Genomic DNA, 26909 nt, shown 5'->3' with positions numbered 1-26909 from the left:
TTCACAACCAGTTGGTTTTGTACAGGAGAAGCAAATAGGAGATCATGAGAAAACTTTAAAGGTAGGGGGAGATACATTTTAAACTCTATAATTTAGTTTTGACATTGAAAAATCATACGAATGTAGGCTTTCTTTTAAAAATTCTAGTTCTTGGGAGAAGGACAGAGGAGATCTATTCTCTGGATGGGATCACAGTCCTGATTTGTGGTCATGAACAAGTTCCCTTGGTAAATGGGAAGCAGCGCTTGACAAGATCCTGGCTGCTTTGCGGCAGGGTTCTAGGAGATGTTTTCAGAGGGGAAGGTCATAATCTACTTTGTCTGACCAAAACTTTTAATATGTTTTCATGAAGAATGATTGCGAAGAACTGATGAAAAATGAATGTGACAGTAGGGAACCATTGATGGAATAAAAGCTGAAGTTTCTTCACACATGTGAAAATATAAAGCATTTTTTTTAAAGAAAAAAAAAGTAGCATGATGTAAGTAGTGTTCTAAACAAACTTCATGAGTAGGTATTGTGGTTTCTTTATACTCTATATGCATCAAAGAGATACTGTTCTTGGTAGTTGGGTCTGATGATTGTGTGGGAGTTAGTCTGAGTCTGCCCTTAAGCTTCACATCATTCTGTTGCCACTGAGCAAACAAGATGATGTGCTTTGGAAAAGAATGGCGCACTTTCTCTGTTTTATGTCCCTACATACGAATAAAGTGAAACTGCATACCGTAATACAATATATGCTCCTTTTTCACACTTACTCTGATTGCAGAATGAAGTTTGAGTCTGGCCAATGGCCATGTTAGAAAAATAGAAAAAAGGGGAACTGAGTGCAAACTAGATTTGGTGACAGGGTTATAAATTGGGGTGGCAGAGTGGGAAGAGAAGAGGAAGGAAGACGAGGTATTTTTGGATGTCTTCACAACAGCCACGGATGTTTTCTAGGTTTTGTTTCTACTGTTAACATGCTACCCAGGGTTATGAAAGACTACTGAAATGTAACTTTCTACAGGCAGATGCACAGTCTGAATTTCTGCTGACGTTGCTGTGTAATTTGCTGGAGGGATAGGGGATTTTTGTCAGTGATATGGCTGCACTGGCAGCAGTTGCCAGGGTAGACACAGTTATACTTACAGAGAGGGAATAATCTAACCCCAGAGGGAGGTGACAGTAGAATGGTTTGAGCACAAAGGGCTGCTTAATGAAAAACAAAATTAAGATGAAAAGAGAGGGGAAACTTCTTTGGATTTTTCCTTTCCTTTTATTTACCATGACTATACCAGTAGTACTGATTCAACTGCCTAGTTAAGCAGGTAGAAACACTCGAATAAAAGCGAGTAGATTTGTAAAGTGATTAAGTATGGGTTTCTTTATTTACTTTTTTAGTCTTAAAAGTTTTATCATGACTTTAGTTGATACTCACTGATTTACATCAGCTGAGGAGCCTGATGTTTACTAACTTCAGATCTTGTTGCCAGCAACTCCAAAGGCTCGAAGGTCTGAAGCACTGATAGATTGTACCTAATTCGCAAAGTTCCAAAGGCTCATTTTAGAAAGAGTATATGAAGATAATGCAATGTTCTTTGTGGCATACAGCTATCAAAATACACTTTAGGACCTAAGGGTTGTTTTTCTGTGGTAGTAGTAATCTCATCAAAAACCCCCGAATCTCTCGTGAAACTGTAGTGATCACACTTGATCCATTTGACTCCAAAGTTAGTTACAATGCTAAACCAAAGAAAAAATAAACACAGGCATGTTACAAAAACGTTGTTCGCAGAAATTGTTTTCTTCGATCAGTTCTGTTCATTCGGTTGGTAAGGCTGGTAATTGCAGATTATTACAATGTTGTATATGGTTGTTGCATTTTCCTACTAATATATGCAGGAGGAGGGGAAAAACAGTAATTAGGAAGTCCAGGGCAGATGAAAAGAATAAAAGAAATTAATGGAATGCCTGCGTCAGCAGGTATGTATCTCATCCTGGAGTACACAGTATGAGGAGGCACTGGAACGGCGTTGATGTGGAAAACTAGGCTCTACAAGGAAACCCAGGGCTTCAACGAACAAGAAAAATCATAGTTCAATATCTAATAGGTACTGAGCTATTCAAGGATAGATCAAGAAGATGACATTTTCAAAAGCTAATTAAAAGCAGAGCTCAGAAAATCCAGATGCATTTACGTTCCCTTATTACAATATTTGCTGCTGAAAATACTAATTTTTGAGCACTATGGGTAATGTTTAAATGTTCTCTAATCCTTTTTGTTTACTCTGTTCAGGCACATAACGAAGGCAAACCTCAGAAACTGCTGGAAATGAATGGGCATATGCCGGTGCTGCATTCCTATGACTATGATCTCATTGTCATTGGTGGGGGCTCAGGTGGTCTGGCAGCTGCCAAGGTATGAGAGGGAAAATACAGATTTATACTTTCCTTGTAAGTAGGCGGGTGCCATCCTCAACATCTTGGAGCTGGGTATCTTTAACACTGTAGGGGCGTAACATTTCTGCCTGATCAGTGGGATTTCTTTTGAGGTTAGCCCCAGTTACACAATATTCTTTTCCTTATGTTCTGAAGAAGAAAAACATAAAAATGTCATGATATACTTCTTAATAGAATGAAACTTGGTTCCTCTGTATCCCCCCCTAATGGGAGATGATTCTGTTGGAAAACAGCAGGTAGATATCTCAACAGTGTTTATTAGTAGTTGAATTAAAATTCAACTCATAGTTGAAAAAGTTTTTGAAACTATTGAAAATTAACATCAGGATGTTTCTAGTTTTATCTGAAAGTAATATCCATTCAGAAATAATCATGTATGTTGTTTTAAGTCTTAACAATGGGGGAGATTTTGTGATTTGTGAGCTTATATAGTTGAATAAATGGAGATTTTGCCTATAATTAAGTGGAGTTAGGATCTCGTCCTTCATTTCTAGGATCTGGTGCTTCCTGCGTGTAGCCAAATAATTTATGAATTTTGGTTAAGATACTGCTTTTAGAAGCATATCTAGAATTAATTAAAAGAATCCACAGTGATGCAGAATATACCAGCTCTTAGAGTTGTCATTATCCCAAATATTTGAAACTTGCTGAAATTTAGTGTAAGTCAGTAACTCTCCTTTTCATCGGTAGTTAGGCATGTTTTGCTGCTTCTTGCTGTGGTAGAATTAATTATTTAGAAGTGAATTGAGCATTCCTAGAAATAAAACTATTTCATTGCTCAAGACCTGGAGCTGGATTATTCCTCCAGATGGGAGGCATTTCTTTTGTTCTCAAGAAGTGAAGGAGGTCATTGGGGAGTGAAAGAAAATGAGGAGAAAATATTTTGGCATAGCATTGGATTCACGCTAAACCTTGGTCCCTTAGAAGAACTTCTGTTATAGTGAAAGAGTGCAGTGCTGAGCGGTGGATTGTAACGTTCCATATGTTCATAATCTATTTTGGTAGTTTACTGCTTTCCCATCGATAGGGGCACTATTGTCATGGGGTAGGATGGAAGATAAGATCTATAAAAATTCTTAGAACCCACAAAGAGAAGCAGAAACTGGTTTTCAGAGGATGGGGATGTTTTAGGACAGAAGAGAGAAATGAGTAAAAGGGAGCTTGCAGTAATGCAAAACCAGTTTGCAGTAATAAAAAACCATCTGTTGAAATTTCCATATGGAGACTGCTCTGCTTTGTTATATTCATACGCTAGGTTGTGAAGCTACAGCAGTGATGGTTATTGCATCATTTTTCAGCTGTGGGACAGAAAAGGTGTGTAGCTAGGAAGATAAATTGCCTTATTCCTTCAACTTAGTATATGAAGTATATTGCTTCTTAGTGTTCTCAAGTGATTGTAGAGTAGAGCGGAAGATGGAGGATCAATACAGTCAACACCACTGTCAGTAGTAATGTGTGTATTTCAAATCAGTGTCACGAAGTTCAAGTGAAACTGTTTTACATGCATAAACTTCTGATTTAGATTATTGAAATTTTTTTAGTTAATTAACATACGGTGCTTTAAAAAGCAAAACAAAAGGGAAAAACCCCAACTATACAGCTCTTGTACCAAGTTCCAGATATCTACACTCAGATTTGCAGCAGTTTAACTAGGTTGATAAATGTGTGTTTTTCGCTATGACACATCCAGCTTTGTGTGCACGTCTTCCTTTTCCTCTCTCTATTCTGCTCAGAGCTTGTTAATTTGGAGGCATGTCTCCACAGTGAGTGCAAACGCTGCCAAGCTGACTCTGTGCAACCCAACCGCAGACCCAGACCAAAGTGCCAGGCCACAGAACAGCTCCAGCCTTAAGCAACCTTGTGTTCATGCAGCACTGCACTGAACCCAATAAGGTTTGAAAGCCTACAGGGCAGGTTTTGTTACTGTGGGCATATCACTCTGCAGAAATGGTTATATCTGTTTGTGATCTCTGCCGAGGTAGCAAAACAATGCTGTGCTGTATTATGGGAGCGTATAGCTGAGTGTAAGCTTGGGAATCCATGCATTCTAGTTAGCTAACACTAGTAAAGCTCTTTTGAGCTGTGTATAAGAGTTGTCACTATAAAGGAGCATTAATAACACATCTCAGTCCCTAAGCACCTTTCTGAGAAACTTTCTTAGAGGTGCTAATAACGGATAGAAAGTAGCTTCTTGGCTAACATTGACCTTTCTCAGAAGCAGAAATCCAATATATTAATATTTTCCAAAGGTGTCTACAGCCTGCATTGTTTGAAATATGGTTTGTATTTTGCATGAAGGAAAATACATTTAAAATTAAAATTCTGATTGTCAGCTATTTGGATTAACAAGTATTACTGGTAACATAATGCTGAAGGCTGTCCAGCTCCTCCCAAACCAAACCCAAGGCCTTAGGGTAATATCCTGTGCCTAGAGTTGTTATTGCTTACATGTCTAAAAGCTCATCATGTGATGCAGCACAGCTGTGGTTACTCCAAGTATCAAAGTTATTTTGCTGAATCTCATGAGGGAATCTGTTGTTGTTGTTTCTCAGCTATGTGGTGCTTGCTTAAGTGTTTTTCTCTGCTACCAGTTATCGCCATCGATTTTCGCCTTTTTCTTAAAAAGCACAAAGGGAACAATGGAATCAGTATAGAAATTCCGGTTCTCAGTATCACTTACACACATCGATTGTAGATTTGCTAATGAAACTTCTCAGGGGAAATATCATGAAATAAAGCACTTTTCTAGTCTGAATAACATCTGCACATCCTGACAGTCAAGTCAACTTGCCACAGGTTGACTAAGAGCAAGAGCTGATCCTGACAACTGCAGATGGTACTCAAAATTGAGTGTTCCCTTCTACTACAAGGAAAAAGATTGGATAAGCACAGGTGTAATACTTGGCCACGTGACTGCTTATGTCATTGTGTGATGTGGTTTCAAACAAATGTTTAAGAAACCATCTTTGAAGGGAAAACTGGATTAATGAAGAATTTGTTAAATATGTTAAAAGTAAATGGCATGTTGGGAAATAGTATGAACAAACTGACAGAACGGAGGAAGAAGAGGAGGTTTGACTCACAGAGTCTTCTGTGTATCAAGTGGTGCCGTGCTGTTGTGTAGCAGGATGAATGCCTATTCTTTTTCCCTTCATCGTTTTTTCCTACTGAGTGCACAGATTAATTCAGAAGATTAATGACTGTCTGGCTGTTCCCTTGCAAATCATTCATTATTACTTATTTAAAAGTCACAAAGCTTTTCAGCAATGCATGATGTTATCATCCACTCCAAATTTAACCTCTAATATTTAGATATGTCTCTTATTTAATTTACCTTGCAGGAGGCTGCCAAATATGAAAAGAAAGTGATGGTGCTGGACTTTGTCACGCCTACACCTCTGGGAAACTCATGGGGTAAATTTCTCTTCATTGCAAACCTGTTATAAAGGAGCTTTACTCAGGGACTCTGATCCTCCTTTGAGATCTGCCGCACTGATATGAAAAACACATTCTGTTCCTTCCTCTCAGGTCTTGGAGGAACATGTGTAAATGTGGGCTGTATACCTAAAAAATTGATGCACCAGGCAGCTTTACTGGGACAAGCCTTGCAAGATTCACGCAAATTTGGATGGCAGTTTACAGAAGAAGGTAAAGAAAGAGAACTTTTTTTTTGCAGTTTTCTCATTTGTGCTGAAAATCCATAGGTTCTTTTCCCAATCATGTGCTTGTTGCGCTTAAGCGTATGCTGGCTTTAACAATGTGAGGCAACTTAGGAGAGATTACACATAAACTCAAGTGCGTTCAAATCTAAAGCCATGGAGCTTATTGCCTTGCAGCGTTTGATCTATTTATTAATAGCTTCTGATCACGTTAGTATTTGATAAGATCGCTGTGTGAATAAAAACAATAAGGTATTACTCCATTTCTGAATGTAACACAACATGTGAGGGGAATACCCTAGAATGTCCCCTGTTAGAAACTTACTCAAAATTGCAGGCAAGGATTTCCTTTCCCTCAGTCTCTGTCACCTCTATATAAGAACATGAATTTTACTTTATATTAGCTCTAATGTGCATGGTTATAGGAATGGGATTTTTTTTAGGGTGTAATCATGTAGCGGGGAACATGCAGAGGCACCTCTCAGAGAAGCATAGTCTTAATTTGTTGAGCAATGTCACCTGCTCACACCATGTGTCTGTAGAAAACTATTGATAATGCAGTAAGCCTAAATTTTCCATGTTTTAAGTCTTATCTGTTCTACTGTAACCTCTTGCGTTGTCTACGCTGATGTAATTCTTTGAATTTCAGTAGAGTTATGCTGGAATAAAAAAGGAATAAGACAAAGGTGACTGGGTCATGAAAAAAATCTGTCTGAGAACACAAGGTTGGCTATGGCAAAAGCAGAACTCACAGACTGAAAGATGAACTGTTTTCTTTTGTTTCTAACAGTCAGACACAACTGGATGACTATGACAGAATCTGTTCAGAATTACATTGGTTCACTGAACTGGGGCTATCGGGTTGCACTGAGAGAGAAGAAAGTCACATATGAGAATGCATACGGAGAATTTGTTGGGCCACACACAGTTAAGGTACTCCCTAGCCATGTTTGCTGGGTCTTCCTATAGTACTTTCTGAATAGAGATGCTTTTCAAATTAGAATAATTTTTCCCTTGGTAGGACTGTGGAGTACTCACTTTGGACTAATACTTTGTCCACAGGCAACAAATAAAAGAGGAGTTGAGAAACTGTACACAGCTGAGAGATTTCTCATTGCCACTGGTGAACGACCACGCTACCTCGGTATACCTGGAGACAAGGAATACTGCATTAGCAGGTAAAAACAGCGAGGAATATGAAGTCATTCACCATGTGTAAATGCTTCACCTTTAAGAGAAAGTGGTGAAGCATGAGCAGGGCTGCTTGGTTGCTGGTTTTCTTTCCTATGTAACTTTTTGTTAGGGGAAGGTAAGTGCACAAGGATAGCTATAGGCAGTTTTTAAGGTACCAAAAACATTGGTGTTTAGTAGACACCACAGGACTGTGGGTGGCTGCCTAGGATGGTTCTGTTTCTGACTGATAACAGCAGTAACTGAGAATACCATAAACCATGCGTGTGTCCATCATAAAATTAATTCATCAGCTCTGCCTGTTACCAGTACACCCGTTTCCTCTCTATTCCTTATGGTTTTTCACTTCACATAGTGAGGTTTTACTGGTAATGAAGAGCACAGTCTGCTTGGAAGAAACCTCCCTGCTCAAATATCAAGGAAAGTGGGAGTTGCAAAGCAGTTGATGTTGTGAAGCCAGTAGAAATGTATCTGTCTTCATGCATTGGGGCACTCTTGAAACTCAACCCAATTTTTTTTCCAGCTACTCAGTGAAGTTAATGCAACTTTTGAGAAAAAACAGTTTCAAATGTCTGCTTAATTGATAAGACCAAGCAATTCTAGCAGAATTTTGACAAAAAAAAAGGTGATATGCAGATGAAATGTGTTTTCATATCAGAGTAACTTTTAAGTTACTTAATGTAGAAACAAGAGGTTGGAATTACAGGCTTGCAAACCTATAGCAAGGAAATAAATAACTGGCATAATCCCGGTGAAACCAAAACACGACGTTGTATGTTTCCCTTTTAAGAAGTAGTAGTGAAACTAAAGGTAACAGATAATACAGCCTGTAAAATGGTGCTTTAAAATAACATTAAAGTGGAAGAGTCAGGAATGCCAGAGTTAAAGGCTACCAGATTGAGGGTGTCTGTGTAATCTTCACTGGGTTCCCTGGGGGATAGGAACTATGATGTAGCCTTTAGTTACACAATCACATTTTATTCTACCACAACATTTGCAGAGAGCATCTTTGTTTAGCCTTTGCAGTTGTTGGCTGAGAGAGAGACACTTATTTTAGATTTACATGTTTGGAGAATTGCATTGCCAAACTCTGCCTATGTCTCTGCTGAGCCAGCACGATGCCTTCCTGCTTCCTTGAGAAGCCCTGGTTTTTATAGTCTAGGCCCAAAGTGTAGTAGAACTGATGCAGCTTGATGAAGCAGTTGAAAGAAATGGAAAGCAGGCAAATAAACATGTTTTCCATAATTTCATACTTCTATCTCTGCCTGTTACTGTGGTTTGCATTAATTTGTTTTATTGTCTGTGTATATTTGGCACCGTGTGTAACGCTTTAGCAAAAGGATAAGTCTTCAAAGAAGTGAAGATGGTATTTTTATCTTAAAGCTGAACCCCTTCCTCTTCCTTTCAGCTCTCATGAGCTAAAATTTGCAGCAAAATATCTGAAGCAAGATTCAGAGAAAAAAAAACCCTTACCTTTTTTTAACAATTTGTCATAAGTTTCTCTAAAGAAAAAACCCTCAAAATTTTTGTGGTGATTCAGAATTTTGATACTCTTTTTTTGTTTGTACTCCTAATTAGAACTTTTTAATCCGTCATGTACTGATCTTGTATTCCAGCTGAATTTCCAAAAAATTAAGTTGTTGGGTTTTTTTAGTGAGGAGGAAGAGGAATAAAGTCCTAGTCTTACAGAAGTAGTTAGATAAATATACAACACAATACATTCTCCTGGTTGTTTCTAACTTTCTTCTCTTTTTTCCCCTCTGTTTTTACCAGTGATGATCTTTTCTCTCTGCCTTACTGTCCAGGGAAAACCCTGGTAGTTGGAGCTTCCTATGTTGCCTTGGAATGTGCAGGATTTCTTGCAGGTCTTGGATTAGATGTCACTGTAATGGTGAGATCCATTCTCTTAAGAGGATTTGACCAGGATATTGCAAACAAAATTGGTGAATATATGGAAGAACATGGAATCAACTTTATTAGGGAGTTTGTGCCGATCAAGGTAGGCTCAAAGTGATATATGACTACAGTTGGTTGCAATATACCTATCATAATGTTTTAAGATGTAAATTATTTTAGTGAATACAGAACTTGAATTTGCAATACAGGATCTGCTATAATATAGTATGGGTTAATTTTTGTTTTAAACCGAGTAAGTCCATGAATCTTATGTAATTGAAAGGTACAACTTAGTCTTAGTAGTAAAATTTTGTGTGATTCCAGAATTCATTGTTTTTATCAGAATTAGATGGGTTAGTATATGTTGCATGAAAAATGTCATTACTCCTGCTCATCCTGGTCTTGCAAATGTTGAATATACTTAAATTCAGCAGTTGTCCTGAAATCTGTGAAACTTCTTGCAGGCTCATAATTAAACAGATATATAATTTCCTGTAATACCAGGGCCAGTGTATCACAAATATTCATATTTTCCATCACCAGTTCTCAAATTCTCAGCCAGCAAATACTGCTTATGTGACCAGGGCCAGTGGACTATCCCGAAAAGTAAATGGGTTTTATAAGTATCCATCTATATCCTTTGCTTGGCAGAGTCCTTAAATACTTGCTCAATTTTCTTTTAATTCAGTAGGAGTACTGGTGCAGCTAGTTATGTACATGTATAGGGAAATTCAGGTTGAAAAGCAAATTAGATAAGCTCTGGAGCTTTTCTAATGTAAAATTGCCTTATCAAAGACTTCAGAGGGTGCTAACAGTATTTTTTTAACAGTTTTTTTCACAATAGTTAATGCTTAATTATTATGAAATAGGAAATAATGTATTAAGCAATTTTCAATTTGGTGTTAAGCCAGCGTGTTACCGAGTTTAACATTTTGGGGATTAAAGCATTAAATTGAGTGAAGACTGTTCATTTTCACCCTTGGCAATACCAAGAGTAGCTTAAAAAATGCTGTTGCCAGTTACCACACTGTAGATCTGACCCTCTCTTGCAGAGTGTAAGAGATTCGCTGTGAGAAGTCAAAGTGGGATGTTTCAAGGAACTTTGGTTTTTATGCTTGTTTGTGTTGTAGAAATCTCATGTTGTATGAAAAGCAGGGATGATTATCTAGCTTTTGTTTCAGATGTAGCTTTTTGTTGGCTTTTCTGTGGGATGTGAAAGGAGGAAGTTGATCTTAGAAGAAACAGATAATTTCAACTAAATAGTGAGTGGTCTTCTCCAAATGCATCCTGCAAAGAGGAGTCCATCACCCTAGTCACAAAATGCACTTTTGTGTATTTTACTCTGCCCCTTCACTACATGTCTTTGATTTCAATGGGAATAAAATATTAGTCCCTGTTTTCAGTTGAGCATATCCTTAAACTTAAATTGCTGTGTATGTTTTTAGCAGGTCTTCTCATCTCTTTCAAACACTGTTTTTTGAAGTTATGCATGTTGTGCTTATTAAAACCCTTTGTTGGGATGTTTGAAGACAGAAGATGAATTATTATAAATAATGCTGTCTTCGAATAGGAGCAGTTTAACACAGTGATCCTTTAAAGGATGGCAAAGAAGGTTTAGGTTTTTTAAAATAAAAAAGGGGAAGAGAACTTAATCAGAAATTTTGCTTTTTCTGTCTTCAAATACTGAATATGAAGTAGGGACTAGGGCAGCTGTTGCAAAGTACTTTTTCTTCTGTAGAATGAACACTAAAAATTTCCCAGAATTAAGTGTTGCACATGTACATGTCTCTTGTATGTACAGCCAGTCATGGGAAGCAGCTGGGCACCTTGCCATTCCTGGGAGAGTAAGGAGAGGACTGTAGCTGAGGATATCCAGTCCTTTCCTCACAGTACAGTGAATATTAGTGAGGACAAAAGAGAATCCACCTATCTAGCTTCAAAGTCCATTTACTTGTTTAGTTGATTTATTTATCAGAGGAAAAACGAGTGTTTGGAAAAAAAGCCAGTGGTGTTGCTCTTCCTGCCTTTTTTTTCTTGTATATGGAGAGGTGGTGTGCAAGGGAGAGTATTTCGGGATTTGGGGTTTTGTTTTGTTTTAAACAAACCTTTATTTTTTATTACTCTGAACAAAGAGCACAGTTGCAAAAAGATTCACCTTTACTTTTTTTTTTCCCCTCGCTTTGCTTCGCTGGACTAGGCAGTAACCTGCTGCATTACTTGAAGGAGAGTGTGCAGCTGGATCCGTAGCTAAATCTAGGAATATTTGTTTCAGCTGACTCTGGGGAACTCTGAAGAGGTTTTTTTTCTTAAAAAAAAAAAAAAAAAGGTGTTTTTTCAGCCATTTAGAGCCAGCTGCTGCCCTCTCCTGCAAGGCTATGGCAGCTTTACATGTTGGACTAACAGCATTCGAATAGGGCAAAGGCCTGTACTGCTGAGGGCTGGGCTGTGACTGTGGCTTCCTGTGGGTTGAAGGCACGATGGTCCTCAAGGTGTGGTTGAAGTAGATGTCTGATGCTGTTTCCAGGTGTTGCAAGAGTTCCCTTCCTCCTCACCTCCTCTGTCCCCAGTTGATACTAGCACTTCACATGGTGTGCTTGGACAAGAACTTAGCTATCGATCAACTTTTATAAACAGAAACAAGGTCTCATTGTGTGGGTCATAAGAATAAATGCATGCAGATAAAATGTTTAAGCATGCAAGTAGTATCACAAATCTAGAGAAAGGTGAAAATACCTTTAGAATGAATGCTTGAATTTTAGATCATGGTCGAACACTCATTTTCAATTATAAAATATGTGGTGGGACAAAGATACATTTGCATGTCTTTATTTGAAACTAAACTGTTCTGGGTTTTTTTTCCTAATGTTGTAGGTTGAGCAGATTGAGGAAGGAACTCCTGGAAGATTGAAAGTTACAGCCAAGTCCACAAAGGGGAACCAAATAATTGAAGGGGAATACAATACTGTGAGTCCTGTCCATACGTATAAAGAATGTGAAATAGCCTTCCATTTAATGTTAAGATTTTGTGGGGTGTCTTTATCCATAGTTTAGATTTTTTAAAAATATTTTTAATCATTACAATATGCTAATTGCACACAATCAACAGGTAATTAATGTGACAAAAGTCCCAGAATCCATGGGTGTGGGTCTGTGTGCCTTACCAGATCACTTGAGTACTTTTGAAACCTGTTTTTTAGCTTAGGGATGTAGATGAACCGGGTCATGTGGAATCAGTTGCAGGATTTTTCCCCAGTGGGATATTTGTCATAAACTATAAGTAATGATTTATAATAACTTTCATAGTAATTAAAGCATGCTGTTCTGGAGTTAGCACAAAACAATGGTCTGTGCAAGAGCTAAACAAACAGGTGTCATGTATTTTCAAAACCTGTTGATGCAGCATCGTCAAAAAAACAACTAACGCCCTGTGGCAAGTCAGTCAGGGAACTTCATTACACACTTAAAACAGTAAAATTGCAGTGTGCAGGTATGCCATTTCATGTTTGATTGATTGTTTCCATCACCCCTCACCCCACGCATTTTCTTAGGCCTTGATGCTGACAGGAAAAAAAAAGAAGTTGTGAATAAAGTATTTGGAACTACACAGAATGTCTAAAGACAAGCATTTGGTAGCCTGAGATTTTAGTCTGGAAATATTGTGTGCCAGTGACCTCATTTACCTGTGTAGTGCATCAGTCATCCCGTAACAAGGACATGCTTCAGTGCATATGAGTGCTAATATTATGAGAAAGTTTAACAATAATAACAGTGCTGTTGCACAGTGTTGTAATACTATTTTTCCTGGTCCATAGTAGTGAAAGCTTTTTAGCTAGCAAATCAGTGTCATCTTTTCATTAAGGAAACTTCTGATTTCTTATTGCTACTACATCTTTCACCAAAATGCTGTCACTCCTCATAGAAGCTATTAGCTGTGTGTGATGCATTTTAAGACCTTCAGCTCTGAAGATCTGGCATGCTTAGTCATCTAAAAGACTTGAAGCAGATCTCAGATTCCTTCAGCACAGTTCTTAGTTTTCATATGAGAAGCATTGTGTAGTTACCTGGGCAGTTGGCCAAGACTGCAAAGCACATAGCACTTTTCCTTGTGATAGTATAGGCTGGAACTTGTTTTGCTTGTTAAGGTAGCCAAGTTGGTAGAATGGGTAAGAATTTGGCCTGGTCTGTCCATCATTCTGAATGAATGTTCAAACAAATAATATTCAACAAATAATATTCTTTGTCTGTGACTTGGCTGAGAGCCTATATGGGTAAATGGTATTTTCTGATCAAAACAATGATTATTTTATGGTCTTTTTATTTACATAAGCATCTGAGTTTCCTTCCTAAAGGGCCCTTTCCTTACAGAGCATTGTGTGGTCACCTGCTCTGGTAGGGATATGGTATAACACTTTGGTATAAAAGTGAGAGGAAATAAAGAATCTGACCCTAACCAATTTGTTTAGAATACTCTTGGGGTATTTCTCCAGGGAAAGCTATTTGGCTGTATTTAATCTCATCATTAAAACCTAGTATTGTGGGGTCATGGTGGTGGTGTGGCTTGTCTTGAACTCTGTGAATGTACAATGGGTAACAAACATATTCATCTTAATGTGACCAAGCCTTAGATACTAATCCTTAGTATATAATGAAAATAATAGATAGCCACATGCAAATGCACTTTTGAGGTTTTAAAAAATCAGTAACATGCATTGCTGTTTTGCAGGTGTTGCTAGCAATCGGAAGAGATGCATGCACAAGAAAAATTGGTTTGGACAAAGTTGGAGTGAAGATCAATGAAAAGTAAGGACAGCTGTCTGTATACCACTGACTACTGAGCTTGTGTCATTTGCTGTTGGAATGGTAGTGATGCATAGACATTCAAAAGCTTTGAGGAAAAATTTGTTTCCTGTTTGCGTACACTTGGGTAGGGGACTATGTAGCAGATAACTGCATTTTCTCCCATAGTAGTGCCACATCTGCTTTTTTGATACTGAAATTTCCGTTCCTAAATGCTGGGCGTCAAAAGTGTCTGTTCCATTCTGTCTAGGTTCGCAGGTCAGTCTCAGCTTCTTCCAGTGACTGGGCTTTCTAGGATCTGTCAGTTGTTTCTTGTACTTTCTTATTCTCATCTGCTTGTTTTTATCTCTACCACCTCTTGGGGCAGAGATCTGTTTGTTCATACAGGCTTTTAGTGTGGTGGGTTTTGTTTACATTTTTAATGTAAATGCTACTACATGTTTATTTTGAAATACAAGATCAAAGTAGCATTCGTTAAACTCACAGTTGGAGTTGGTGATGTGTTTTAGGTTTCGGAGGAGTTTATTTCTTGCCTTAGAGCAACCCTTGGGCACAATCTGTGTCCTGTAGAGGAACATTTCGTGTTTAATGTAGTGAGGTTGTTGCACCAGGGAGTGGAGCTATTGGTAACATTTTCAGTATTGGTAACTAAAATATCTTCTAGGTATGTGGAGCCTAGACGATCTTCCCTTTGAAGAAAAGATACAGGACGTGAACTTGACTTGGTAGTCTATGGAGAAACAGTGCAGAGGGCAGCTTATATATGAACACTGTGACTGATGTTGCTGAAGGGAACTGTTGCGATGTTCTAAATAAGTGGAAATTTTGGTCCACTCAAAATTGGCAGACCCATGTTTAGAACAGTACATATCTTTCTGCCATCAGGGCACCTATTACTAGCTTAATAGAATGAACTATAAAATTATTAGCATAAACTGTATGTTTGTTAACAAGAGCAAAATTGAGGAAGTTGGATTTTAATACGGGAATTGCTGCTGGTACCTCCAGTAACTGTGTGACTGTTTCTGCGCCTGTTTGATTAGGTTTCCCTGTTACATGTGTTTCCTGCAGTGATTACTGCACTATCTCATTTATTAATGAAGTAGGAAATATTAATAATTAAAAACTTCCATTAGCTTAGTACAGCTTGCTGGCTGTCCCTTAAGTAGGGTGTCTAACAGCATCACCTGTCTCTGTGTAGAACTGTGAAGGGTAAATTTATAGAAACTGCTTCAGCCACTGGACTGGAATTTCAGTAGCGGAGAAATTCTTTTGTCCTACAGCTTGAGTGGGAGAATATCTCGTCCTGTCATTCCTCAAGGTTGCCAGTACACAGCTCAGCTGGTAGTAGAGGGTGTTTGAGGAGAGGATTTATGCCTCACCGAAGAATTGCAACTTCACAGGCTACCTCCTTATCCAGTGTGTAAATTCCTGTAGTTTTGGTCAAGTTTGCACTACTTAACATTCTTACACAAGATGGTAAGATTGTGAATATGACTTCTTTCCATCATACTTCAAATACATGTCTTTCTCTTAAAGCTAAAGGGACTAATTCCTGCAAGGTTATTTACACCTCCAGTCTTCACAGCAGAACACTTAGACCTTTTTTCTTGTTAATTCAAATTGCAGAACAGGAAAAATTCCTGTCAACGATGAGGAGCAAACAAATGTGCCATATATTTATGCGGTTGGAGATATACTTCAGGACAAGCTGGAACTCACACCAGTGGCAATCCAGGCAGGAAAATTGTTAGTTCAAAGGCTTTATGCTGGGGCATCCAGTAAGGTAAGGAACCAGTTGCCACAAAACACTGTCATTGCTCTACTTCTAAGTGCAGAGTGCAACTCTGCTTGTTTATGGAAAACTCAGTAGGCTTTTAAGGATTAGCTTTGATGATCACTTTAATTTTCCCCTTGCAAAGATATTACTGCAGATAAGTTCTGCTAATTCTGTCGGGTGAAATTAATACTTTATCAATTAAGCAGTAGTCTCTTTTTTCCTATTAAGAGGTTTTATTTTTCTGTCAGAGTATAATGATAATAAAATTAACTGAGATCATTTAACTTGTTTTTAACTCTAGCACCTTCCCTAATAGTCAGCAGTCATTCCTGTCCCATTAAGTGCTTTAACTGTAATTCATAGGCAGTTTACTAAACCTACCTATGGTCCCTAAACGTGTAAAAGAGGTTTGTAATGCTCTTCATTTTCAATGTTATTTCCACTAATTTTTTTACTTCTTATCCATATGTTTTCAATGTAATACCTAATTCTGCTTATAATTGAATATAGACACAAAGGAAGATCAAATGTACCAATAAGTCAGCATGTACTTATATCAGAGATGTTGAGTTCATCGATTCAGTGTTTACATTTCATACTATTGCAACTCTAGATTTCAGTCAAGTTATGCTAGTCCAAATAGGAGTAGCACGGGTGCTCATTTACATCTTATCTTTAAACCAGGAGGAAGGGAGAATGCTTTTAAAGAACTGTTACCCAAGCACCATTGATGTGGGTGCTTGTCTCACCTTCATAACCATAGGGCATGAGCATAAAGGTTTTTCTCTTTCAGAACCTGCTGTATTCATATCAAATTCAGCTGTCGGTCAGATTTAGAGCTTGATTGAGTTGTTTATTTTAGGTTGGCAGGTATTGCGGTAACAGAATCCTGAATTAGTGTGCATAATGTCATTACACCAGCCAGGTGAAGTTTAAGAAAACTGCAGCTGGAGCCAGAATTATTTTCTTGCTGCAATACTATGGATATGTCTTAATTTACATTTTATGCCAGATAACTGTCTCTCTAGGTATTAAAATCCTTAGGCTGCCAAAGAAAGCATCATCTCTTTCAGTGAATCCAAGAAATGAGTAACTACTTAAATGGGATCCTGGCTTACATTGCTCTTGTAAGAAATCCAGAAACGGTGATTGTATGAAAAGTAATGAAGTATTATGGATAGGTGGGGAAAGAATGATAAGCAGCATCTTAGTTGATCCCCAGTCACAAAGGAAATTAGTTAGAGTTGAAATCCATAGAAATTAAATAGAGCTGACCAGCCTGCTAGTCTGCTGTGACAGAATGACTAATTTGGTGGATATGGGGAGAACAGTGGATGTTGTTTGACTCTAGTAAAGGCTTTTGACACTGTCTCCTATAATATTCTCATAGACAAACTGATGAAGTACAGGCTAGGTAAGTGGACAGTGAGGTGGATTGAAAACCGGCTGAGCTGCTAGGCTTAAAGGGCTGTGACCAGTATTGCAAAGACCAGCTGGAGGCCGGTCACCAGTGGTGTGCCACAAGGTTGGATACTCAGACCAGTACTGTTTAACATCTTGATTAATGATCTGGGTGATGAGACAGAGTGCACCCTCAGCAAGTTTGCAGATGATATAAAACTGGGGGGAAGCAACTGATGGACCCAATGTTTGTGCTGTCACTCAGAGGGACCTTGTCAGGCTGGAGAAATGAGCAGATAGGAATCTCGCAGAGTTCAGCAAGGAGAAGTGCAAAGTCCTGTTCCTGGGGAAGTGTAACCCCATGCACCAGCACAGGCTGGGGACCCACCAGCTGGAAAGCAGCTGTGCAGAGAAAGCCTTAGGAGATCTGGAGGACAACTTGACTGTGAGCCAGCAATGTACCCTCACGGCAAAGGCGGCTGCCAGTGACATCCTGGGCTGCATCCTGCAGATGCATCCTGGCAGACCATTGCCAGCAGGTGGAGGGAAGTGACCTTTTCCCCTCCGCTTGGCACTGCTGAGACAGGTTTGGATTTTGTGTACAGTTTTGGGCTCCCAGTATAAGAAAGACAGGGCAAGTTCAGCAAAGGGCCGTAACTATGATTAAGGAACTGGAGCATCTGGCACATGAGGAGAGGCTGAGACAGCTGGGAATTTTTATACCCTGCAGAAGAGATGGCTTGGGGGGCTCTTATATCAGTATGTATTTATACGTGATGGTAGAGAGCAAAGAAGGCGGAGCCAGAATCTTTTCAGTGGTATAAAATGCAAGGACAAGAGGCAATGGATTCAAACTGAAACACAGGAAAATTCCATTTAAACATAAGAAAAAACTTCTTTACAGTGAGAGTTGTCAGGCCCAGAGGTTGCCCAGAGTGGGAACCTCTAGAACACTGTAAAGCTCCATGAAGTCAGGGGTTAGTCTTTGTCTCTCATGGTCTGTGATTAGGCGCACAGCATCAGCTCTAGTTCTAGCTGTCCCTGCAAACAGCTGTAGTTCATGTCTTTGGTGCTTTGGCATCGCCTAGGCCACAGTAGTTAAAAAAGATGATGGGTTTTGATAGTGGTGGTGTCTTCGCAGCATTTCCAGCTAAAAATAGCATGCATTTAGAGGCAGTTGAACAGTCTACTTTTTATCTACTTTGAAAATGTACCAGGCCTTTGATCTGGTACATTTTTAAAACAGGGCACTGGATTTCCTCTTCCTTTTAATCTGTGCATGTTGATGTCAGTGTGGCTTTAAATTGTTTTTTCTGGTCTTGCTCTAGCTAACGCCTCTGAGAGGGACAACAGCAAAACTGTAGTTTAATTTAAAACAATTTTTTTAATTTAAAAAAAAATAGCTTTCAGAATTCTGCATAATCCAACTTTTCTTCCTGTCTGAATTTCAGACTCCTGAATTTTTACCTATTGAGCTGATTTTATTACCGATGTTGTGTGATTATTTTTTTTTTTAATATTTTTTTTTAAATTTGTTTTGAATGCCACACAGTGTGACTATGTGAATGTTCCAACCACTGTATTCACTCCTTTGGAGTATGGAGCCTGTGGGTATTCTGAAGAGACTGCGGTGGAGAAGTTTGGGGAGGAAAACATTGAGGTAAATGCCTTAGTTTCTTCTGGATTTTAAGTTCCCAATTTGTAATTTAAAATAATGTTAAGAGTCAATTAAAACAGCATTCTGTGTTCTTATGTAAGGGCAGGAGGTGACTAGGTACATTTTTGTCTTCCTTTGCAGTACCTAGACATGTTATAAAAATAATCCCCAATTCTGATAGCTCTAGTTGCAAATATGTTCTATTTTTGGCAAACAGGTCTTGAAGGTGGTATATTTGGTTAAAAAAAAAAAAGGTTTCTTTGTGTTTGCAAATACTTCAGGATAAATTAAAGCTGGTTATGTGTTGGAAGCAATACGTTGGTTTTAATGTCAAAGTGGAGCTTTTTGTAGCTACAGTGTGGCAAATTCCTTGCCATGGTGATTTTTACTTTATAAAGCCAAATGTTGTTATGCTCATTTTTCCTGTTTATTTTGACTATGCAAGGAGGTATGTGCTTAATTTTACTTATGTGAGTGATCCCTTTTCATTCACTGGGATTGCTGGTCAAGAGTGAAATTAGACATATGTAAGCACTTAGAGCCTAAGGCCGTTCTTAACAAAATACTGTACAGACCACATTACAGAAAGCATGAGGGGAGGGTGTCTGACAATAAACTGAACTTTTATGTCCCAGAAAGATCACCTGAGGAACATTATTTGTGGAAATAAGCAGATAAGTGGTGGCTCAACGTTGAGAACTTGTCTCCCTCTTAGCTTTGTCAATTATATTTTTTGACTTGGACTGTGGAGAAAAGAAGTAAATATGACTTAAAATGTCAGTGTGTCAAGTACTGTTAACCTGACTACAGGGCAGGGGTTTAAATTCTGCTTTCCCCACAACGTTTGTATATACACAGTCAAATTTTTGTTATTGAGTCAAATTCTTGCTGTTACGTGTGTAACAACGGACCCTTCTTTGTGGAAAATGCACTTTTATTTTCAAAGCTGTTTTTGAAAATATGCATCCAGAAGCATTTGTATTGTGGCTAAGTCCTAATTTAGTTTATTCTGACCTCTCTATCGTGTCACTGTATTGGCTTCAGTAGGATTATTGAGTTGCATCTGTCATTCAGACCTGTTAAAATTCCATTTCAAATAGCGATGCTTATAAATGCTTTGTAACCCCATTAATATAGAAAAACATTGAGCTGTCTCTCCGAGTTTGTGAAGGGACGTATTTTAATTGGAATTGTGATCAGTTAAAAACTTCTTTCAAATGGTAATCAATTTGAGGTTAGCTTGTAATGGGAGCTGTTGAGAGTTCTGGGTAGAAGAACTGTGCCTCAAAGCACCCTGTCATTTTCTGAAATGCGTGCTATACAGGTGGTTGAGCAATGTTGTCTGCAGTTAGGAATCTGTCCAGTGATGTTGGCTGGGGCAGGCAGAAGAATGTGGGTTTGGTTGGTTTTGGTTTTTTTTTTTTTTCAAATGTAGTTTCCATTTTGCAATGATACATAATCTAAGAGAGCATGCAAAAAGCATGCCCTCATCTCTCCTAAACCTAGGCTCTGTCGCTATTTCTTCCCTTTTTCTGCTCTGAGAAATATTTTTTGCCTTCATCCTGGGTAGACACAGAGACATACAGCCTTGCATGAGGGAAGCTTGTATTTGTCTAGTTCAGTGAGAGCGTGGTGAACTGCATCCTGGAAGTGTAATATACTTATGGCTTCTTTTTTTTTTTTAATTATTGGATGACACTAGTGCTTGCTTTGCAGAGGCTTCTTTCTTTGGCGTTCATCAGGGGAAAGAGTCTCACCCTGATTTCAAGTATTCCAAATTCTATGTGCATGGCTGATTGCTAGTGAAGAATTATTAGTTAACAGTTCATCCTTGTGCTGCATCACAATTGTTGAAAGTTTTTATATGTGTGATTTCCAAAAGCAATTGCAGTCAGTAGTAAAGCTTAGCCTTTGGAGGTAGACGAGGCAAATTTAAGATAACTTGGCAGTTTTTGGAAGATCATGCTCTCTGCTGTGATACTCCACAACCTTATTTTTTTTTTAACCTGTGTTATATTTCCAGGTGTACCATAGTCATTTCTGGCCACTGGAATGGACTGTGCCATCCAGAGACAACAACAAATGCTATGCGAAGATAATTTGCAATATTCAAGATAACGTAAGTGCATCTTTCCTTCCAGGGAAAACAGCAGCCATATGTTCATTACAGGAACTGTTGATACCATAGCTATAAATAGGTTATTTTTAACAAATTAAAAATTAATTTAATTTTTTGTACCTTTTGAAATTTAATAAATATTAATAGTGATGCAATACTTCCGTTTATACAAAAATGGCCCTCAATAAAATAGAAACTTCTGTGGTTGCCATTGGTATATGGTGGTACTTTGTATATGTAAAATAAGAAGTAGAGATCTCTAAGGCTGTTCATTAACTTTGAAAAGTGAACAAATCAATGCATGTAAAAATGGTTAGCAGTCTTACATGTTTATCTTATTCTTCCCTCCCCAAACTGGGACATTCTTTTCTGGGAGATTCTTCTCTCTGAAACTGGAGTCACTCAGAAACCATCACAACTTGTAACCTCTGCAAATCCACGTGTCTGTAAAACTCTTGAGCTCATTCTAACAGGATTAATGTATCTTGCCCAGATCTCATTTAGGGTGATAATGCCAGGATTATCCTTGGACTAGGTTAAAACTTCCTGACTATGGAAATGTACGATACCTGCTGAAGCACAAGCAAAGTTACTAATCGGTCAAAAGAATTGGTATGCCCCCCTCTGAATGATCATCATCTGTTTAATAAAAATTTAGTTCTTTTTAATAATATGAATTATTATGAAAAACAATAAGCTGTAAAGATGTATTCCTGTTAAGATAGTGGCATGGAGTTATCAGTCCTAACAAAATTTTGGATCTACTTTATCTATTTTCTTTTATCATTACACAGAGATTTATCTTACTGCAGTCTTTCTAAGCATCACATCACCATTTGGTAAAATTTGAAAACCTGTCTGGTTTTGCCCACCTCCTCTTTCTGGAGAAGTTTGCACTGGTGTGGAAGCTACTTTGGAACTCATGGTTATGTTCCTAATCCAAAGTTACTTAAGAAAATGAAAAGGCTTAATGGTGATTTAAAGTGTTTCATTGATTTGTTTCCATTTCCTGTCCTGAAAATTGGGAACGTGTATAAACATCTACAGGTAGAACTGGAAGTTAGCCTGGATGAAAAATTTGTTCAGTAACTATTTAAGACTGTAGTTACCCCAGTTTTTTTACTATGGTTTTATTTTTACATATGTACATATTTTTAAAGGAAAATAAGGATAGTACCATTTTAGTTATTACCTAATTATAGCTTTTCTTATTTAAATAAACCCTGTGGTAAATCTCAGGCTTACTGAAAGAAAAATAACCTTTCAGTGTACTGTGTATCCACACTCCCTTATATGTGATACTTAGTATGAGGAGCTGATAAATTTTGATAACCCAGCTGGGCTACATCTATGCTCAGCAAAATCTCATTAATGCTCTGAAAGCCACTGAAGCCCACAGCAGTTGGCATTTGCCAAAGGGGACTTGCTTTTCTTAGAGAAGCAAGCTTTTCTTTAAGAAAAGCAGGTCAAGTCAGTACAACTTGTTCTGTTGAGTGTTTGCTGAGGATATATGTGCAGTTTGACGTATTTTGCAATTGAACAGTAGTATAGGTATGATAAGTGTGAAGTAATAGTATCGTCCTTGCAACTGGCCGTCTTTCAGTTTGTCTTGCCAGTCTCTAGGTATATTCTCTCCCAATGATAGTGAATACTGCAGCAAGAATAGTCGTCAGTTTAGTTACAATACACTTCTTGCCACATCTGTTTAGCCAGAACTTTACCTCGTGGCCCTTTCCTGTAAGCAACTATCAAACTGAAATGTCTTCAATAGTTACGCACCGTGTGCCCACCCAGTGTAGGCCCTGATGTTGCAAACCTTCATGCAAGGTGCTTATCTTTACTTAGGCAAGCAGTCTGTTGGAATGAGTGGAATAGCTTGCCTGAATAAAATTGAAATGTATATTTGCAATTTGGACATACACTATAGTCAAACATACACCATGGCATGTGTTAAATTTGTATGCTGTTAATGTAAACAGAAGACTCCTGCACAAAACTTTGCAAGGAAGCTGATTCTTGAGTTCCTAGTTAAATCTTTTTGGAGGGAGAACAAAATTATACCCACTATCTCCTATCTGTTGGTACTAATGATAGTTCACATTTGTGTGGTTACATTAATTTGTGGTGTGTTTTGTGAACTGATAAAATTATATACTCTGAGTAAGAAAATCTTACACATTATCTGAAGAGAACTGAATGCATGACTGTGCATGTACTTGATTACCTTTCTTTTGGTCTTTAGGAGAGAGTCATTGGTTTCCATGTCCTTGGTCCAAATGCTGGAGAAGTCACCCAAGGGTTTGCAGCTGCTATTAAATGTGGATTGACAAAAGAACAGTTGGACAGCACTATAGGAATTCATCCCGTCTGCGCAGAGGTTTGTATATGAAGTCACCTCATATCTCAGCTTTTGTAGTATTCTGGGCTAAGATGTTGGAAATCTGAATAGCAGAGCTCTACTAAAGAGGTCTGAATTTGGGGGAATGTAGGAGGGAGGGAAGGACAGGAAATTATCTGGCTGTAATACTTAGAAATCTAACATTTATGTTTAATCTGGGATTTTATTTTTTTTAGTGTGTTTATTTGTGAAGTGTTTATGGTCTCCCCTAATCCAGTGCACTCTCTACTGGGAAGTATAGAATTTTCCTCCCACTCAAAGATGCATTTATGAAGGCTTCACATACTATTTCTGCTAAAGTGGTTGTCAAAGCTAAATTTTTTTGGATATGTGTACTCAAAATAGGCTTATAAACTGGTGCTATGGAAGGGGACCAGCTACATGACAATTACTTCTATTAAATTCTACCCTTTTAAAGATCTCTTCTTTACTCTTTAGGTCTTCTCTTTTGAAATGAAGTACGTGAGGCCACACAACCATTTTTTTCTTGTGTTTGTCTTGGTGTTCCTCTTTAAAGAAGAGCTTAATTTTCTCTAGTGGGTGGGGGACAGGTCCGCTCAGGTGTAAATCAGAGATGCTCCACTGATTTTAGTAGTATTAGGACCAGTTATATGAGCTGAGGATCCGTGCAAAAACTGTATATCACTTTTGTAGGTCTTTGTACAGAATCTGTGTTTTTACCTGCGTGTGTTAGCTACGAAGTTTAATAGCACCACGATGGCGGAATGCAGAAGTGAAGTCCGCTTCTCTTGTTTTGTGTTGCCAAAGTGATACAGTATAAGCAATATAATATGAGCTCCATTAATGGAATGGACTGCTAGCAATCTGAATCATCTTCAAAGCATCCGCAATACAGATTCTGGGTTTTTTTTTCTGAAGTATCATCTAATGGTGTTCTTGGAAGCCCTTGAAGAGGTGTAGCTGGTCCTTATCTTACCAGGGGCCCTGTTGAGGGGGAACTCTGAGTGAGGCATTCAAACCTGTGAACTCAAGCAGGATATTAGCATATGCAGTGTGAAGAGAGGATGATAGTCATAATTTATTCTGGACATCTGAGCTGCTAAAATTGAAACTGAATAGAATGATGATTAGACATAATTTAGGGAGGTAATTTCAGATAATCATATTTGTTTGAGTGGGGGAGGAAGAAATTGGCTCAGGAGAAATACACTATTTAAAAGCTCCAGGGAACAGCAATCATTTTTAGTGCCAGTCTTCAAAAGGTTTTTTTATGCCTGTTACTTAATTTAATCTCTTCAGCAGTAAACAAAAATCAAAGTGCAAGATGGTACTCTTTGATTAAAGTAAATGCTTAAAAATTGTTTGGAACTTATGAGGACTGCGCATATCTGGATGAATAGAATGATGGATAATATCGGCATTATTTTTATCTTGCACCCATGTAAACACTGAGGAAAATGAAGTCTAATCTGAGCAGGAAAGGGACGGTGTTGAAGTTGTCAGCATTTGACCCTGCACTGGCATTAGTGCTAATTCATTGCTCAAAGAGTCTCCTGTGAAACATGGTATTACTCAACTTGAAAAGACTGAGGGTCCCATTTCTCACTGCTTGCAAATTAAGAGCCAGATTTCAGTTCTCTTATTTAAGCAGCATTTTATTCTGCAGAAAGCCTGAACTCTGAATGGAATTTCTTGCAAGGCAAAATACAAATAAGTGTGAACACAGATTGGTAGGACCTCAGCCTTATAGAGAGTTACCTCTCAGCCTAGACTGTACTGCACTGCTTGAAGTCCAGGTGTGTATAATCGAGCATCTGTGATGAAGAGAAGGTGTCATCTGAAAGGTGGAATGATTCTTCGAGTTAGCTAATGATGGCTTTCCAGTCATTGGATCTAAGGTTTTGTCTTCACTCCAATAACTAACAAGTTCTGTCAAAACAAGTTCTGTCATGTTTCCAATAATTATCAAATTACTCCCAGCTGGCTTACTGGAGTTAGGGACCTGTGTGGTTCCTGCAGCTGTTGGAACTGGCTAACACAACCAGAGCTTGCAATCAGGCTGAGAAGAAAGCAGATAAACTTTGCGCTTTTTAATCTTTGTCTTTCAAAGTGAAATAGTAATAAATGTTGTCAGTCTGTGGATCAGAACTGAAGAGTTAGAAACCGTGTCTCAACCCATGCACTATAGTTTAAATATATTGATGTTCTTCTGCCATATATTAGACATGCGTTTGTCTTCCTGATTTGTGCTTAATGGTTTACGTGCTTATAGAAAGTGGAAGAGGTATATAATTTATTGATGTTCTCTGAAGAGCTGCTAGCAGCCTTAATGCAGCAAAGCTTCTACTTGAGAACTGTAGGGCTTTCAGATCCCCATTATCTTTAGATACTTCAGTGTTATTTGCATAACTGAAATGTGTATATACTTTATTCTGTGCTAAGTTTATTCTTCCTGAGAGATGGCTTTGATGATAGCTAATTATTGCAACTTTGAACCATTTAGGTAGAAGTGGTTTTGATTTCCTTTTTTCCTTTCTTTGTTATACCTATGCAATTATTTGCACAGTAAAGTTCTAGTATTAAACAAGGTTTTGTAGAATTTTTCTTCTTTAATTTTGATACCTTTTTATTTTACAATAATTATTCTTGAACATGTTTTCTTTAATGTGACTTGAAAGCAGTAAATACTGGACTTTTTCAAACTAGGTTTACTAAGTGTTTCTTAGCTATTGTCCAGAGGATACAAATCCCAGACATAATACCTACATCAGCAATCAGTTCCGCATTTCTATAATATCTCGAAAGGTACAGAGGCGAAATTTATGTTCTCTCCAAACGCCGTAGCCTTGAGTTAACTTCACTTTCCTGACAAAGACGTTATCTTTGAGCCATAAAGACACTTATTCATTGGGCGTACAGACCAGAGTTTATTATTGCTTAGCTTGTTCCCCCTGTAAAAACTTAGGAGCATTAAGACAAAAGGTGGTAGAAAGCTGTGTGATTTCCTTAATTCTTTCTTCTCCACTGTAAAAGGAAGACCATAAGGTAAATGAAGAGAACAAAGGGTATTTGTATGCGTGAGTGCTATTTAGTGGCAAGGATTTTAAATGTATGTTTTTCATTATTATTTTATTACTTTAAGAAATGGCTGTGGTTTTGAGCATTATACCCAAGTTAATCTTCTAGAAGAGAAAATTCATTCTAGCCATACTAAAATTCGTCTTTTTTTTCTTTCCCTTAAGATATTCACCACTCTGTCTGTAACTAAGCGTTCTGGTGAAAATACCCTTCAGGCTGGATGCTGAGGTTAAAGACCCCCATTCTTGTTATTGCCAGAGACTGACTTTCATCGCAGTGTCCGACTTGTGCAATTCAGAAGAAAGGTTTGGGGAGAAGTCATCCTCGGTCGTCTGCAGAAATGTGTAGGTCTCAACCAGAGCGTTCCCTCATGCTAAGGAGAAGAGCGCTGTGGGAGTTGGTCACTTGTGGTGATTGGCTGGCAATTAGCAACGCAATGGGAATATTGACTATCGAGCTGTTGCCTAGCAGGGCATTTAACAAATGCTTTCATGAAATCATAGCCTGAAGCCTGCATTGTCTGGTGGGCA

At 38.2% G+C, this 26909-nt stretch overlaps 1 protein-coding gene across 1 annotated transcript; it reads left to right on the top strand.

The window, feature by feature from the left end:
* Positions 1–17: 17 nt before the first annotated feature.
* Positions 18–26671, top strand: TXNRD1 (thioredoxin reductase 1). The gene is made up of 14 exons (XM_059816164.1): positions 18–61; positions 2279–2401; positions 5784–5856; positions 5971–6090; positions 6892–7034; positions 7164–7279; positions 9066–9291; positions 12060–12152; positions 13912–13988; positions 15615–15771; positions 18719–18826; positions 20847–20942; positions 23185–23319; positions 26544–26671. The coding sequence occupies exons 2-14, from the start codon at positions 2315–2317 to the stop codon at positions 26604–26606; spliced, it is 1494 nt and encodes a 497-aa protein (XP_059672147.1). The 5' UTR covers positions 18–61; positions 2279–2314; the 3' UTR covers positions 26607–26671.
* The last annotated feature ends 238 nt before the right edge of the window (positions 26672–26909 follow it).

Source organism: Gavia stellata, chromosome 4 (assembly GCF_030936135.1).
Source record: "Gavia stellata isolate bGavSte3 chromosome 4, bGavSte3.hap2, whole genome shotgun sequence".
In the NCBI taxonomy this organism is placed as follows: Eukaryota; Metazoa; Chordata; class Aves; order Gaviiformes; family Gaviidae; genus Gavia; species Gavia stellata.
This window is presented reverse-complemented; position numbering and strand designations above follow the sequence as displayed.

Excerpts from the sequence above, each read along its gene's own strand:
- TXNRD1 (XM_059816164.1), top strand. The coding sequence starts at position 2,315 with ATGAATGGGCATATGCCGGTGCTGCATTCCTATGACTATGATCTCATT. Across the intron at positions 9,292-12,059 it reads GGGAGTTTGTGCCGATCAAG|GTTGAGCAGATTGAGGAAGG; the intron begins GTAGGCTCAAAG and ends CTAATGTTGTAG. Across the intron at positions 23,320-26,543 it reads TTCATCCCGTCTGCGCAGAG|ATATTCACCACTCTGTCTGT; the intron begins GTTTGTATATGA and ends CTTTCCCTTAAG.